Source organism: Podarcis pityusensis (assembly GCF_964106645.2).
Source record: "Podarcis pityusensis genome assembly, chromosome: 2".
In the NCBI taxonomy this organism is placed as follows: Eukaryota; Metazoa; Chordata; class Lepidosauria; order Squamata; family Lacertidae; genus Podarcis; species Podarcis pityusensis.
Window position 1 is genome coordinate 126,712,969 of NC_138029.1, and position 16,343 is coordinate 126,729,311.

A 16,343-nucleotide genomic window follows, 5' to 3' on the forward strand; every position below is an offset into this window, starting at 1 on the left:
TTCCCGCCAGAGTGGTACCTACCGTATTTTTTGCTCTATAAGACTCACTTTTTCCCTCCTAAAAAGTAAGGGGAAATGTGTGTGCGTCTTATGGAGCGAATGCAGGCTGCGCAGCTATCCCAGAAGCCAGAACAGCAAGAGGGATCGCTGCTTTCGCTGCGCAGCGATCCCCCTTGTTGTTCTGGCTTCTGAGGTTCAGAATATCTTTTTTCTTGTTTTCCTCCTTCAAAAACTAGGTGTGTCTTATGGTCTGGTGCGTCTTATAGAGCGAAAAATACGGTATTTATCTACTTGCACCTTGATGTGCTTTCGAACTGCTAGGTTGGCAGGAGCTGGCACCGAGCAATGGGAGCTCACACCGTCGCGGGGATTCGAACCACCCACCCTCCAATCGGCAAGCCCAAGAGGCTCAGTGGTTTGTAATTTTTTAAAAAAGGAATAGAAGGACAAATCGCAGCCAGGCAAAGACTCTGAAGGAAGGGGCAATGCAAGGCTGGGGAGAGACCCAGGGGCCACATGGAGATGTTTGGGAGGCCACATGGGACCCCTCCCCAAGGGCCGCGTTCTCTTCTGGGGAACCTTCTGGGGGCCACACACCAATGGTGGGCAGGAGCAGAGCATCAAAGGCAAGTGTGAAGTTTTCACAGGAGACCAGTCTCTGCACAAGCTCACTCTCCCCTCTCCATCCTCCGTCAAGGCAAGCAAGAAACATGATTGGAGTAGAAGGACAAATCCCAGCCAGGCAAAGAGTCTAAGGGAAGGGACAATGCAAGGCTGGGGAGAGTCTCAGGGGCCACATGGAGATGTTTGGGAGGCCACATGGGACCCCTCCCCAATTCAGGTGTGAGGCTCCCCATCAGGGCTTGAAGGACCAGTCCTGACACTCTGACCAGATTCATGGTTGTTTTCAGGGACAGCTCAGGCTCCTCCAGGGAGATTCAAGGCACAAATTCTCTAGCAGAGAGGTGCAAAGAAGGAATCAGGTTGCCATAACTTGCAATCTACAAGCGGAAAGGGAAACAGAAAAAGAAACTTTCCCCAAATGACAAGCAAGCAACAGAGGGGGGGAGGGGGGACACTCTTCTTCTTGATCTGTGACTCCTTCCATCCACCTTCCAATGAGGTTTCCACCCTCTGAGCATGGACAGAGGGCAACTGGCAGGAAGAACAGAGCTTCTCCACATCCCAGGATCCTGATGGAGCAGCAAAGTCTAACTGATGAGTCCTGCAGGCAGAGGAGAGAGAGACAAGCCCATCACTGTGGGGTGAGGAACGGGGAGAAAGGGGTAGAAGAATCCCTGGCAAGACTGGGGGGACACTCCATAGAGCGGCCATCAGATATTGTGAACTACAATTCCCATCGCCTCCAGTTATGGGCCTGGCAGGGGGTGCTCTGAGGAGGGAAGGAGGCAGAGGGAGGGAGACTTGGCTGGCTTTGGCAGTGGAGAAGAGGAGGTTCAGAAGAGACCAAGGAGATCTGTCAAGATCAGAAATGGGGAACCACATGCCCTGGACCAAATGTGGCCCCTAGGCCTCTCTTTCTGGCCCTCATGGCTCTATCCAGACACTCCTCCTGTCCCTGCTTTGAACCCTCCTTGAGTGATTCCACCTCCCTGGGATAATCCTTGAACTCTGAGGATGCCCCTTGCTTGCCTGGACCAAGAACAGAGAGGGGCAGAAACTAGTCCACGCATCAATACGGAAATTGTGGTCCCTGGAAGGAGGGGATGCAGCCTTTGGGGTGAAAGAGGACCCCCCCCCCCGGAATAGCTGCCCTGCAATGGGCAGAAGAGCTTTGTCCCCCAAGGGCCAAACATCAGCCCTGGCCGTCTCCTCACTTGGCCTCTGCTAAGGAACTTTGCTTGACTGTCTCCCAGGTGGGACATTCCCCTGGAGACCCCCTTCCAGGACTTGATATTGGAGTGTGTGCATCAGGGGCTGGATTTATCCATAGGAAGCCCCTCCCCTCTGTTCTAAAAGGAAGCCATGGCGGGGGCACAGCAAGCAGCCAGGAGAAGGGGTGGGGGGGGAGGAGGAGGAGGATGGAAGAGCAGAGAGGAAAGTTACCTGCAGGCTGAGGAACAGCTTGCCCTGGGAGAGAGAGAAAAGGATAGGAAGATTCAGTCAGCACCAGATACCCCCTGAAATGCCCCCCCCCCATCAAGATGACACACTCCAGGCACAGCTAGGAACTTCTTCTTTCTCATTCTTCCTATGGAGTATGAGGGGTGAAAGAAGAGCCTTTGTAGAAAATAAATATTTCCTTCCCAATACAGAAATGACCCTGGGGAACATCTTACCAACTAACCTCTTTCCCATTACCCAATGACCCCATCCTACAAACCCTCCCATATTCCTTCAGCTGCCTCCTTTGGGGCTCTGCATTGCCCAGTTGCTGATTCGGGGATTTATTTCAGACCCAAGAAGATGAATTCCGCCTCCTGACTGTCAGTGTCTCAAAGGCCCTTCGCTCTGCAGGGAGAGAGAGCCTTTGACTTACTGCTGGGACCAGGAAACTGCAAAACATCTGTGTCCTTACTCTGCTCAAAAGCTTCAGAGCCAGAGATGCTTTTGAATTTCTCCCTCATATCTTGAACAGGAGGTTTAGGTCTTAATCTACAGATTTAAACCTCAGACCATCTCCATAAGAGCTGAGGCTCCATTTGAGACACCAAGAGGGACCTCCTAGGAGTGGAGAAGGAACAGAACCCTCTCCAGAGCCTCTGCCTAAGAAGAGGAGGGGAGCCTGGAGCCCAATCCAGCCCCACACCCAACCCTCCCTCTCCCCCTGACACCCCACCCTCACCTTTCTTGTTCTTCAGGTAAAGGGCGAGTCCAGTGGCCCCAAAGACCAGCCCCAGCACAATCCCCACAATCCCCGTCCACATCTTGCTCCTGGCAGAGTCCGACTGTGGCTCTGAAGAAAGAAAAAGCCCTGAGTGAGGAAAGGCAGGCCTGGGATCAGCCCCCCGAGGGGGGAGCAACCCACCTAGCCCCCCAGGAATGCCCCCCACTTCCTTGGGCAGGAGATGTTGGATAAAAGCAGCAATGCAAAAGCCAGCTGCAGATGGCTGGAATGCAAAACAGGATGTTGATGTGTGGAACTGTACTGTTGGGAAAAAGGGGGAGTCTATTCTCTGTACTGAGCACCGGATGCTAGCTCAGAGTGTCATCTGACCTGTGCTGGAAGTACAGGGGCGGAGTTGTGACTCTTCTGCTGGAGTCTGGAGAGTGCAGTCACGTTTCTATGTACTGCTGAATGACAGGAATAAAAGACATGTAAATAGACTCCTGTCTGTCTCATTTCCCCTCCCTGGGGGGAATGCAGGGAGGGAGAGTAGCAGAGGGTGTGTTCTTCTCACGTCTGACGAGGAGAATCGCCGATTTACGACCTTGCCTGCCGGGAGACGCAGACGGAAAGGTCAACAAGTATCTCACTCGGTTTGCCAGGGGGAGGCCAGTTACCTCTGACTGCGAGCTGAGATACTGACATATGGTAGCAGAGGATGGTTTCGATCCATCGAACATCTGCATGAGAGGCTGGTGAATTGTCCTCCTCTGCTCCAAGGGAGAAAATAACGTCTGAGAGCAGCCAGAAGCTGAACAGACGGCTGGACACCGAGAGGAAAGTGTTTTTCCAAGCAACGGAGCTCAAGGTATGCTGCATTTCAGGCTAAAAGTGTGAACGCAGATGGATTTATTCTCTGGTTCACGGGAGCTGCGTTTGGGAAAAACAACAGCTCTGAGGAGAGGCCTGCAGCTTGGCAGCTCAGCCTGCATTCCAGAAATTTTTGTGGTTGATAAGCTTTCGTGGAGAGTTACTGGCAAAGGGGCTGGACTATGAGGCTGAGCCTGGGAAAAGCAAAACAAAACCACGGAATGTTTTGGCTACAAACTTACGAGCTCTTGGAGGGGACTTTCCATAGCAGCCAGCGTTTAGCTGCCAGGTGCCAAGAGCGTAAACAGCTTGCAGTTTGCCTGCCAGAGAAGGAAAAAAACAACTGTTGGATTTTAGAGCTTACTTGAGAGTGTGAGCTGAAGGCTTGGATTCAAAATGGATGCCAAGAAGGGGGGAGGCCTGCCTTATCCACCCCCTCTGACTAACGACAATTATTCATCATGGTCTGTAAAGATGAAGGCCCTGCTGCAGAATCAGAGGCTCTTTGAGGTAATTGAAAACCCCATCCCTGCAGCACCAACCCGAGGTTGGGAATCACAGAACGTGAGGGCCAGGACTGCTATAATTCTGTGTGTCTCAGATTCCCAATTGGTGCATATTCAGCATTTAGAACATGCGAAAGAGGTTTGGGATACGCTACGTAGAACACATCAGAGAGATGCTGGTTCTTCAGCATTGCTGTATTTTGAGAAATTGACCAATCTGAGACTAGCGCCTGATGGAGATGTCCAAGCGCACCTGACAGAGATGAAGTTTCTGCGCCAACAGATGGTGGAACGCAATTTCCGTCTACAGGAGGAAGTGTTTTGCTTCATGATGATAAACAGCCTTAATAAGACTTACAAAACTGTTGCCAGTCAGCTTGGTTCCCTACCTGCGGCAGACCTGACTTCGGAGAGAGTGTGTGCCGTCGTTCTGAATGAACACGACCGACTCGCTGCACTGGAAGTGAAAGACAGGGGGAAGGAAGAACAGAGTTCGAATTCCCCCACTGCTGAAGCTACTGAGGAGCGTGCTGTAGCTTTGAGCGCTGTCCGATGTTACAATTGTGGACAGACTGGGCACCTACAGAGGAACTGTAAGAAGCCACGCCAGCCAAGAGGAGCAAAGAGCAGCTCTACGAATCCTGAGGCGTCAGGCAAAAGCCGTACCAAGTGCCAGGTGAAACCTGCAAAGGCTTTGATGGCGAAAGGAACCACACCAGAGGTGGGAAACTCGTTTGTAATCGACACTGGAGCCACGGTTCATATGTGCCCACACAGAGACCTGTTTACAACGTTTAAGAGGCAAAGCTTCGCTGTGAAACAGGCCAACGGTCAGGAGCTGGAAGCGACCGGGATTGGGACTGTGTATCTTGAGAGTCTGAACTTGACTATAAACAATGTTTACCTGGTTCCAGAACTGAGATTCAATCTGCTGAGTGTGTCGCAGATCACAAAGAAAGGACTGAGACTGTCCTATGATGCTAAGAGCTGCAAGATCTACAAAGATGGAGAACTGTATCTTACTGCCAGAGAGAAAGATGGACTGTATTTGTTGACTTTTGATCAAAGTGATTACATGAAATGTAATTCTTCTGATTCTAACGTAATCTCTCTTGCAGGTGTGAGCACCAGGAAGGTGACCAAGAAGGTCGACAGAGCATTTCAGCGGGTGTATGCTGATGTGATTGGTCCTCTAGAACCATCCAGAGGCGGTGCACGATATTACCTTGTGTGTGTGGATTGTTTTACTAATTATTCTTGGGTTTTTGTGATGGAGAAACCACAAGAAACCTTAGAAAGGTTTCAGGAGTTTTGTGACAAGGTTAAAAATATGCATGATGCTAACATTGATTGTCTCTTCACAGATGAGAAACAAGTTTTTCTTTTACAGAAGTTTCAGAAGTTCCTGGATGAGAAAGGGATAGACCACAAAGTTCCTGTTTCGGCCAAAGCGTGGAACAGGGGGGTCTGTGTGAGGGTGAACAAAGAATTGCAAAAGGGGATGAATGCGCAATTGCTGAGTTCACATTTGCCACATGAATATTGGGCCGAGTCGCTAATGTCCTGTCTTCACGTGTGGTTGAGAAAAGTCTCAACAGAGTTGGGAAGTTCTCCTTTTGAGAAGCTGTTCCATAGAAAACCTTCTGTTGCCTATTTTAAGGTTTTCGGGTCTCATGTGAGAACAGAAGCTCCAGGTGGAGTAAAGAATGCCAGAGGCATTTTTGTGGGATATGAAAAGGGTCTCTACAGAGTAATTTTGTCTGAATCTGGTCAGGTGATTCTCACAAAGTTTCTAGAGAGTGCTCCTGAACAAGAGCGGGTTATAGTACACACATTTCCCACAGGTGACAATTCAGATGATGATGATTTTTCTGATTACACAGATTACAGTGGTACTGATGATGACAGTGATAGCTCAGAGAGTTCAGTTGTAACAGTCATTGAGAGGAAATCTCACACAATGGATAGACCTTCACAGGTGAAGGATGAACCACTGTTTGCCATTGCTACTGGTTCTCAACAAAGTCCAGAGGTTGAACCAGTAAGCAGAGAGGATCAGCACCTCGTACGCAGGTCTGAGAGAGTCACAAAGGGTGCACCACCAAAGAGGTACTCAAAAGAGTTTGCTAACTTAGCTGTTGCATGTGTTGCTATTGTTAACAACTCAAAACAGGTTGAAGCAGTGTCTAAGTCAGAAACAAAGACACAACAGAGAGTAACTAGCCAAGGTAATGCAGAAGCACTCATTCCTTGGAAGCCAGACAACCAGAGAGGTACACTGGTGGAACCAATGGTGGGGAGTTCCAAGGGTGGAACTGAAACAACAGGGGACTGTTATACGTATAACAACTGTTTGTTTTCTTCTCTGGATCGTGTTTTGCCTATTGATGCTTTTGGGGGAGATTGTTGGATAAAAGCAGCAATGCAAAAGCCAGCTGCAGATGGCTGGAATGCAAAACAGGATGTTGATGTGTGGAACTGTACTGTTGGGAAAAAGGGGGAGTCTATTCTCTGTACTGAGCACCGGATGTTAGCTCAGAGTGTCATCTGACCTGTGCTGGAAGTACAGGGGAGAGGTTGTGACTCTTCTGCTGGAGTCTGGAGAGTGCAGTCACGTTTCTATGTACTGCTGAATGACAGGAATAAAAGACATGTAAATAGACTCCTGTCTGTCTCATTTCCCCTCCCTGGGGGGAATGCAGGGAGGGAGAGTAGCAGAGGGTGTGTTCTTCTCACGTCTGATGAGGAGAATCGCCGATTTACGACCTTGCCTGCCGGGAGATGCAGACGGAAAGGTCAACAAGTATCTCACTCGGTTTGCCCGGGGGAGGCCAGTTACCTCTGACTGCGAGCTGAGAGGAGATGGGTCAGGGCTGGGAAGGTGTCCTACCCCATTTCACCGTGACGGGGCCTTCAAAGCTGGCGTGCTCCACCTGGCAGGTGTAGACGTCTCCACGTTCTGGCTTTGTCTCCAGCACCACCTCAATATGGAAGGTCCAGTCCCCGTTCCAGATGAGGTCCGTGGTCCACACTTTGGGCTCCTCCTTCCCGTTCCTGAACCACTTGATCTCGATCCCCGCAGGGAAGAAGCTGCCCACAGTGCAAATCAGCAGAGTGTTGTGTGGTGAAGATTCAATGTTGTCTGTGGGGGTGATCTTCACCTTGGGCTGGACTGTGGGAGGGAGGCAAGGGAGATGTGGGAGGAAGGTCAGAGATTTAGGCAGGGAGGGACCTGGAGGCTTCAAGGGAGGGAGGAGAGGCCACAGTTAACAGGGGAGGGGGGCTAGCCAGGGTGAAGCCTTTAGAGGGGGCAATTGAGGCTCCCAGCTTGCAGGGGGGGGCTTTCTCTGACCGCAGCCGCCCTGGTGGCTCCAGAGTCTAAAAGCATCTGCTGAGCACCAGAGTGATACTAATCTGCAAGGGGAAGCAGGAAAACCTGGAAAACGACCCTCCTTCTCCTTTCCCGCTGACTGTTTTTGGAAATGAGTGCGAAAGAGAAATCCTGGAGAAGGTTGCTCTCCAAGCAAAGTTGAAAAGGCAAAGTCTTCTTTTTCTTTCTTTCTTCTTTTGCTTCCCTTCAAGCCTCAGAGATGAATTTGAAGTGGTGAAGAGATCGGAACACCCCTCCTGCCCCTTTGGGAACAGAATCCCTTTGGAGTATTGCTTGCTTGTGTGTTGTCTGTGTCTGTGTGTATGTTTTGTATCTAAAGACAACATACATGTTTACACCATCTGAATTCATAAAGAGAGCATGGCTGCATACAATCAGCTACAAAAACTGAGTCCTCTTCATACATATGAACAAATGTGTCAAGTACTGTACGTGTATTGATACGGAAGGTGGGGCATGTCTTCTCCACCCATTTCGCCAGTCACCAGAGGGTTTGAGGCGATGCCCTCAAGGGGCACATGACCCCACAGGAACCCCAGTCCCTGCACTGTTACACAAGCACCACACTCAACCCCAAACCCCATTAATAAAAGTGCCTTTTCCCGTTCTTATGCCCGTTCGTTACAATGAGTACACCGGGCGAAATAAGCCGGAGCGCCTTATTCCTCCCTCCCGCCCTATTGTTTCCATTGGTAGACCGTATGAAGTAGTAATATGTATCTTATGAATGAACTCGCCTATTTGCGTACTGGAGCATTCTACCCAATCAGAACAATGCATTCGGCTTGCAAAGCTAGCTCAGGTCAAGCTGTTGCACGCCTCATTTAACCTTCGACAAGCTGCTGACGGCACCCCACTGTGAGAACAATGGAACCAAAACCTCGTAAACTTCTAATCCTGTCAAATCTTGCTACAATGTATCCAGCTATTTCCGAATTCGACTGCCGCTGCCTAAATGGACTTTAAATACATAAAAATTCATAGAAAATCAACCGTAGCACCAATTTTCTTGCTTTCGGTGCCAATCTGCTCAATTTCTCTACGGCTTCAAGACTCCTCTGGTGTCCTCCATAATCCCCCAAGCGAGATGTCACGTACACTCAGGAAGACCCTAATCCTGTCAAATCACCCTGCCAAGCCTTTCCTCCAGGCAGTGCCAGGTGACAGACTTTGCAAACCTGGACTCTATTGTACATCCTGATTTGACTCAGGATGTACTTATCTGCGCATATCTCCAACTCTGCATATTCCCCCCTCCCTCCTCCATATGTTAATTCTGTGTAACCCAACCCTTTCTTGATGTAACCATGATGTATTGATGATGTTTCTGCACTGTAACATGGGAAATGGAGGGAAGTTTTAAAAGTTCATGTCACCCCATCCTCGGGGTTCAATCTCGCCTTGAACCTGTTGCGCAATAAACATGGATCTTCTGCATCTTGCTCCTGTCTCCGGCTGTGCTCTTTTGTTCCACAGGGACCCGCGGACTTAGTCCGACGAGCCAGGTGGCACAGCAGCCTCGCACCCGGATTTTACCGTAATATTTGGCGCCCAACGTGGGGTGTTGCGGTTCTCCCATGTTGCTGACCGGGGTCCCTGAAGTCTTCAGCCGGCACTGGGCCACATTGCCCGGGAAGATCCCTCCGGACCTCCGGCCATCTTCCGGGTGGTAATCGAACGGCCTCAGGAGTTCAGCCGGGGAGCAAAGAGATATCCAGCCGGCTTATTCAATGATCCCAGGATCACAGTTGAAGACGTGTGAGTATAAGGAAAATCCAGTGCACTGGTGGGAAGGGGGTGGTAGTCTCCTGGCAACTGAATTCTCTGCCCTCCTCTCTGTCGTTCCTTCTTACCTTTCTCTTGGTCCGGTTACTGAGAGAGACCATGGAGCGCTGCTCAACCCGAAAGGGGGGTTCTGAGCTCTATCGCTTTATCTCAAATTCTATAGCCAGCCGCACCAACCGAAAGCCTGAAAGTAAAACGGAGAGGACCGGCTTAAAACCCGACTCACCGCAACGGGCATCTCGTTGAAAGCAAGTGGTTGGAGCTCTCTTTCCGAACTTCCCAAGCGCCCAGCAAGGGGGCCGGAAGGGTCTTTCTTTCTATCACAAACCCCAGCCGCACCAGTCGGAGCCACGTAACACGTGTATCATGCGTGAGCCTGCTTCTGAAAGCAAGGGGGTTTTTCCGGTTCAAAAACTCTATCCAGGGATCGCCCGATCTAGCACCGCGCTGTGCGGGCGTCCAGTAGGGTCCCTTTTCCTAAGACTGTGATGATAGGTAGGAGGTTGCCAGGAGAGATAGCCTCTGAGGAACTGGGCAGGATTTGGCAGAGTGGGAAAGCACCCCCAAGATTAGGAGAAGGAAAGAACGAGTGCCAAAGGTCTGGGGAGGTAACCAGATAGCTAGGGCCCAAAAAACCACTAGGGAGTTGCCAAGCAACAAGAAATAGGAAAACCGTAGGAAAGACCCCTGTACAAGTTACCCAAAATCCTTATCGACACCTCTCTTTCTCCCCTCTCTACCCCAGACACGCGTGGATTAAAACATGGGTACCCAGGCTTCCAAAAATGAGCGGGCTCCCTCTGGCAGGAAGGCTTCGAGAAAGCCATCCCAATCCCAGAGAGACCCTGACTCCCCTCTTGAATTCGTTTTGACCTATTGGAAGTCGATACCTGGCCATAAGCTACTGTCTAGACAAAAGTTAGAGGACCTCTGCAGAGAATCCTGGCCCGCCAGTACCGCCTCCGCAAACCCAGAACTACGTTGGCCAACAGGAGGCTCTTTTAATGAAGATCGCCTAAACCATCTAAGAAAATACCTGATGGAGGAGAAGCCCCGTTAGAATATTTAACCGCCTTTGAGGCTATCAGAGGACTACTTCAAGCTCTCCCTCTTTTCAGCTGCCCGTGCTAAATCCCGCAAAGCAGCCTTTGCCCCCCCCCTACGAGGGACACCCCACAGACAATTCCATTGAGCGAACCCTGATTCCCTTCTACTATCAAGGGCCGATACCATCTGCCCCAAACGGCAATGCAGATAGTGACATGGAATCGAGGGAAGGAGGAGCAGGGGCGGGGGGCGCAAGTCAAGTGCTCACTCGCCAACAAGCTAAGGCAAAGAAGGCTACCCCAGAGGACTCCAATCAATCAGATGAATCCATAGAAACCCCGGGAACCTCTAACCAGACAGCGGTTCAGATGCCTCTAAGGGCTCTACCAATTCCACCTTTAGATCCCAATGGAGCTCCTCGGATGGTATATACACATCACCCCTTCTACACGGCAGACCTAGTCACATGGTCGAATCAGATGCCTTCTTTGAGAGATGACCCAGACAAGTGCCACCGCCAAGTCAGTGCCATCTTCTCTACCCATAACCCTACCTGGCCAGACATCCATGTCCTCTTAAACGCCCTCTTTAACGAGGCTGAAAAGGCAGGCATCCTAGCCAAAGCAGGGGAGGCACTGGAACTCCCGGACTATCAAGCTGGCTGGCCCACACGGGTAGCAGCGCTTACAATGCAGGTCTTAAGAAACAATCCCTCTTGGGACTATAACACCACAGACAGGACCTGGTGTTTGAATCTATTCAAAAAGGCAATATTGGGCAGCATAAAAGCTGCTGGTCAGCGCACTGTCAATTGGACCAAGGTCCAAACTGTGTTACAGGGATCGAATGAACATCCCTCCGATTGCTACACCAGGCTAGTCTCAGCCATTAAAACATGGGGAGGGATAGACCCGGAAAACACCCAACATGAGGTTATCGTAAAGGGCTTCTTTAAAGATCAAGCAAGCCCAGACATAAGGAAGGCTCTTAAACTCCAGATCGGCTACAACAGGAAAAGCATAAGTGAGATCCTGTCGATAGCCAAGTCTGTATACAACTCTCGGGACGAGAGGAAACGAAAAGACCCCAAGCCCGACACAGAACACGTGTTAGCTTTGAGCATGGAACCCAACCCCAATCGGGGTAGAGGTATCGGTCAAGGAAGGGGGATCCGGGGAGGAGGACCCCCTAACCCCTACAGGCAGTGGGGGCCCACCACCAGAGGATGTTATCATTGCCAAGAGGAGGGGCACATAAAAAGGTTCTGTCCATATCTTAACACAGGAGCCTACGGGGGGGCAGGAATTCAAACCTCCCTACGAGAAAACCAGCTATGCCCCTTTCCCATCCCGTCCCAACATAACCCAGGGATATGGGAATCAACCATCTACAACCTATGCCCCACAAGCGCCCCCTGCACCCTACAGCCCGCAGATGCCTCCACTTCAACCCCCCCAGAACCACCAACCGCAACCAAGTCCGAGGACTCAAATGCCCACCGTAAATCCACCTAACCCCCACCAGATCAACACTACCGCTCCACCCCTACACCCGCCAAATCAACCACCTCCTCCTCTCGACATGATGGGAGATGGAAAGCCATATTGACAACTAAAAGGGGATCCCAACCCAACCCAAGCCATTTGTCCCATCCTGGCACTGTCACCAGAAGACCCCATTTGTACAATTGAAATTGATGGCCATCCCTACCAATGCTTATTAGATACGGGAGCCACTTATTTCACCTTAACCAACAGCCACCTCGAACCAGGATCGGAGACCAGAAAGGTCATGGGGCTGGATGGGATACCCCACACTTGTCCGCTCTCACACCCAGCTAAAGTCACTCTCGGACCCCTACTGGCAGAACATACCTTCCTCTTGACCAGTAGTCCTGTAAACTTACTCGGTAGAGATTTGCTCTGCAAATTAAATGCCACCATAAAATGCTCCGGAGATGGCATATACTTGTATATGCCCGAAGAATCTGTCCCAACATTTCAAGGCATAATAAAAGACGCTAGATCGGACCACCAATTCCCCGAACTCCCTCCTGAACTAGAGAACGAACTGCCCCCTTCATTATGGGGCACAGTCAACTTCTGTAGGACTTCTAAAACCGGCCATCCCAGTCAAGATTACTTATAGGACCGACCTTCCTTTCCCCTGCACCAAACAATACCCTTTGCCGAAGGAAGCCATAGAGGGACTGACGCCTATGATTGAGGGCTTCCTCGAAAAGGGGATCCTGGTTCCCTGTGCGTCACCTTGCAACACCCCTGTACTCCCTGTAAAGAAACCTTCAGCAGAGGGAGCCCCAGTTCGTTATCGCTTTGTCCAAGATTTAAGACTGGTTAACCAATTCGTAATACCTCGCCACCCAGTGGTGGGCAACCCAAACTCTCTTTTAAACGCAATCCTGGTGGAGACAACCTGGTATACCGCTGCAGACTTATGTTCCGCATTCTTCAGCATTCCCTTAGACCCAGCGAGCCAGTTCCTTTTCGCATTCACCTGGGGACCTAGCCAACTAACTTGGACCAGGCTGCCCCAGGGTTATGCGGAATCGCCCGCGATTTTTCCCGCAATACTACATCAGGATCTGCAGGACGTACATCTGCCTGCTGGCTCCACCTATTTGCTTTACGTTGATGACATACTTATTTATTCTACCAGTGAGGAGGCATGCAAATTAGACACCAAACACCTCCTTTTAGGGCTGGCATATAAGGGACACAAGGTGTCCCCGAAAAAACTACAATACTGTAAACAAGTAGTGAAGTACCTTGGGCATATCCTTGGGATAGGTACCCGAAGCCTAGCGACCGATAGAATAGAAGCAGTCACTAAAATTCCCCTCCCCAAGACAAAGCGACAACTGCGCGGCTTCCTCGGAATGGCCAGCTTCTGCCGGGCTTGGATTGCCGGTTATAGCGAAATAACAAAACCCTTATCTGCCATGACCAGCCAAGATCATCCTGATGAATTGGTTTGGGAAGAAAAGGCTTATAACTCTTTTGAACGCCTAAAAAGGGAATTAAGATCTGCCCCCGCCTTGGGCCTCCCAGACTACTGCATGCCCATCAACCTGTTTATTCACGAACAAATGGGGGTAGCCTCAGGGGTTCTCACTCAACCCTTCCGAGATCAGGAAAGACCAGTAGCGTATTACAGCCTACAGCTGGATAATACTGCAAAGGGAGCAGTGAGTTGCCTGAGGGTTATTGCCGCCGCTGTGATCCTCCTTGAAAAAGCACAAGAGACAATGTTGGGACATGAAATCACCATCCATGTCCCTCACGTGTACTCAACCCTCCTAACCCTGAGAGGCTGTCACCACTTCTCGAATGCACGCCTCATTTAACCTTCGACAAGCTGCTGACGGCTCCCCGCTGTGAGAACAATGGAACCAAAACCTCGTAAACTTCTAATCCTGTCAAATCTTGCTACAATGTATCCAGCTATTTCCGAATTCGACTGCCGCTGCCTAAATGGACTTTAAATACATAAAAATTCATAGAAAATCAACCGTAGCACCGATTTTCTTGCTTTCGGTGCCAATCTACTCAATTTCTCTACGGCTTCAAGACTCCTCTGGTGTCCTCCATAATCCCCCAAGCGAGATGTCATGTCCTGAGGAAGTCCTGAAGAAGACCCTAATCCTGTCAAATCACCCTGCCAAGCCTTTCCTCCAGGCAGTGCCAGGTGACAGACTTTGCAAACCTGGACTCTATTGTACATCCTGATTTGACTCAGGATGTACTTATCTGCGCATATCTCCAACTCTGCATATTCCCCCTCCCTCCTCCATATGTTAATCCTGTGTAACCCAACCCTTTCTTAATGTATTCATGATGTAACCATGATGTATTGATGATGCTTCTGCACTGTTTCATGGGTAATGGTGGAAAGTTTTAAAAGTTCATGTCACCCCATCCTCGGCGTTCAATCTTGCCTTGAACCTGTTGCGCAATAAACTTGGATCTTCGCCTCCTTGCTCCTGTCTCTGGCTGCGCTCCTTTCTTCCGCAGGGACCCGCGGACTCAGTCCGACGAGTTAGTGGGCAGAGCAGCCTCGCCCCTAGATTTTACCGTAACAACACAAAATGGTTTATGATGCTTCCAGGGACACAGAAACTCCTACTGCCTCTGCCTCTGGAGTGGGGCACCAGGAAAGGCCTCTTTATCTCTCTGAAAAGGGGGGGGGGAACGGGGACAGGAGGGGAGAAAGTACCATGTCCACCCCATGCCCCCCCATTTTGGGTTCTTCCGGGGCCCGTTTCCCATGACGCCCCCCCCCCAATTCTGGACTCACTGCCCCGGGACTGGGAGAAGGGATAGAGGATCCTGTAGTTGCGCCGGCAGAAGGAATCCACGTAGGCCATCTGGCCCCGCAGGAGGTCCTTGTCCTGGTTAAATCGCTTGGCTTCGGGCTCCCCCAGTTCAGCCACTGCCACGAACTTCTCTCGGTCGCTGTCAAAGTAGTAGAGCTCCTGCTGGCTGAAGAAGTAGCTATGTAGGAAGCGGATCCGCTGCGTCCCATTGAAGAAGCGGCACTCGGCCCTCTTCTGGTGCAGGAAATGCTCTGTGGGGGGGGGGAATGAAATTGGGGGGTGGAGACTTCTGGTTTCCAGTTGCCTTAAGGGCGCAGCTCCCACCATAGCGGAGAGTTGCCCCCACCAGGCGGTAGAGAGATGGTCTCTCTCTATCTCCCATTACAGTATCTCTCTCGTGTCATGTGATCCGATGGGGGGGGGAGGCTGGCCGGTGTAGAGAAGGAGGCACAACCTCGAAGACCCTGGACCCCATGGGCATAGCCAGGATTTATGCCGGGAGGCGGGAACCAAGCTTTGTTTAATTTATTTAAGGGGGGCAGCTGCTCCCTGCCCCGATGGCTACGCTCATGCTTCTCTCCAGTTTTTTAAAAATGTAAACCTCCCTCCCCCCTTTTATTGCCCTCCGGCTGGAAGAGGAAATGTTGGGGGGGGGGGAGAGACCAGGAAAATGGCGAGATGCCGAGGAGGGGGGGAGACACGGTTTTACTTTCACTTTCCCTACCACAGAGCAGGAAGCGATGCCTGTCTACACCGGAGCCCATTTCAGTTCCCAGAGGACCCCAAGGGGGGGGTACTGGGAGAGGGGGCCTGCCGTGAGAGGGGGGGAGTTCAGGGTCCTAGGAGCAGGGAGCCATTTGCCCCACTTTTGCTGCTGCTTCATGGACGTAGCCAAGGGGAACAGGGAGGGGCAACTGCCCCCATCAATAAAAACCAATAAAAATACATAGCAAACTGAGGTTTCACCTCCTAACAAAAGTCCTGCCCCCCCCAACAAAAATCCTGACTACACCCTACATACCTTGTGTTAAAAAATGTATATTTATGCGGTATGTGGAATCATTTATAGAGTTAAGAATTGGTTACAAGATCTCTTGGATATGATGGGAGATAAATGGACTAATAATGATGAGGATGATTTTGAGAGGCAGGTGAAGAAGCGCTCAGGGCCAGATTCAGCTGCCCCCCCCCGCCCCCCAAAAGTCCCCTAGGGCTGCCTGCCATCATCTGTCCTGCAGGAAGACTATATAATGTGTGAATACTGTGGGTTTATTAAAATTCAATTGAATGTTACTTGTAAGCTGCAGGGGTAGGATTTTAATCCTGAAAGGCGGGATATAATGAATTGCAATAATTAAATGCTCTCTTCTTCCCAATCCCAGAAGCCTGAGCTGCTCTTTTTCAGTGGGGGGAGTGTTTCCCCTTCCCGCCTGCCGCTTTGCCCCCAGTGTCCTGGAAGAAGCAAAGATCCCCCGTGGGGAAGCAAGGATTCATCAACTTCGCTGAAGCAAACCATGTTGTTCGGATGCCTGATTATCATCTTCCAAAGCAACTACTCTATTCTGAACTTAAAAATGGAAAGCGTAATGCTGGTGGGTCAACAAAAGAAATTTAAAGACTCTT

General features: G+C 50.6%; 1 protein-coding gene and 1 long non-coding RNA gene across 2 annotated transcripts in view; both read right to left on the reverse strand.

Annotated features, from left to right (window-relative positions):
* LOC308470191 overlaps positions 1-16,343 on the reverse strand; it is a 127,839-nt gene that overhangs the window by 63,118 nt on the left and 48,378 nt on the right. The gene's annotated exons all lie outside the window — the stretch shown is intronic.
* Positions 1-16,343, reverse strand: part of LOC308471945 (uncharacterized protein) — a 43,266-nt gene that overhangs the window by 25,771 nt on the left and 1,152 nt on the right. Inside the window, exons 2-7 of the mRNA XM_080996263.1 lie at positions 14,702-14,971; positions 7,055-7,336; positions 2,807-2,933; positions 2,068-2,091; positions 958-1,225; positions 598-751 (exon numbers count right to left, since the gene is read on the reverse strand). Of these exons, the coding sequence (XP_080852389.1) occupies positions 598-751; positions 958-1,225; positions 2,068-2,091; positions 2,807-2,933; positions 7,055-7,336; positions 14,702-14,971 (1,125 nt within the window). The remainder of the gene's footprint in view (positions 1-597; positions 752-957; positions 1,226-2,067; positions 2,092-2,806; positions 2,934-7,054; positions 7,337-14,701; positions 14,972-16,343) is intronic.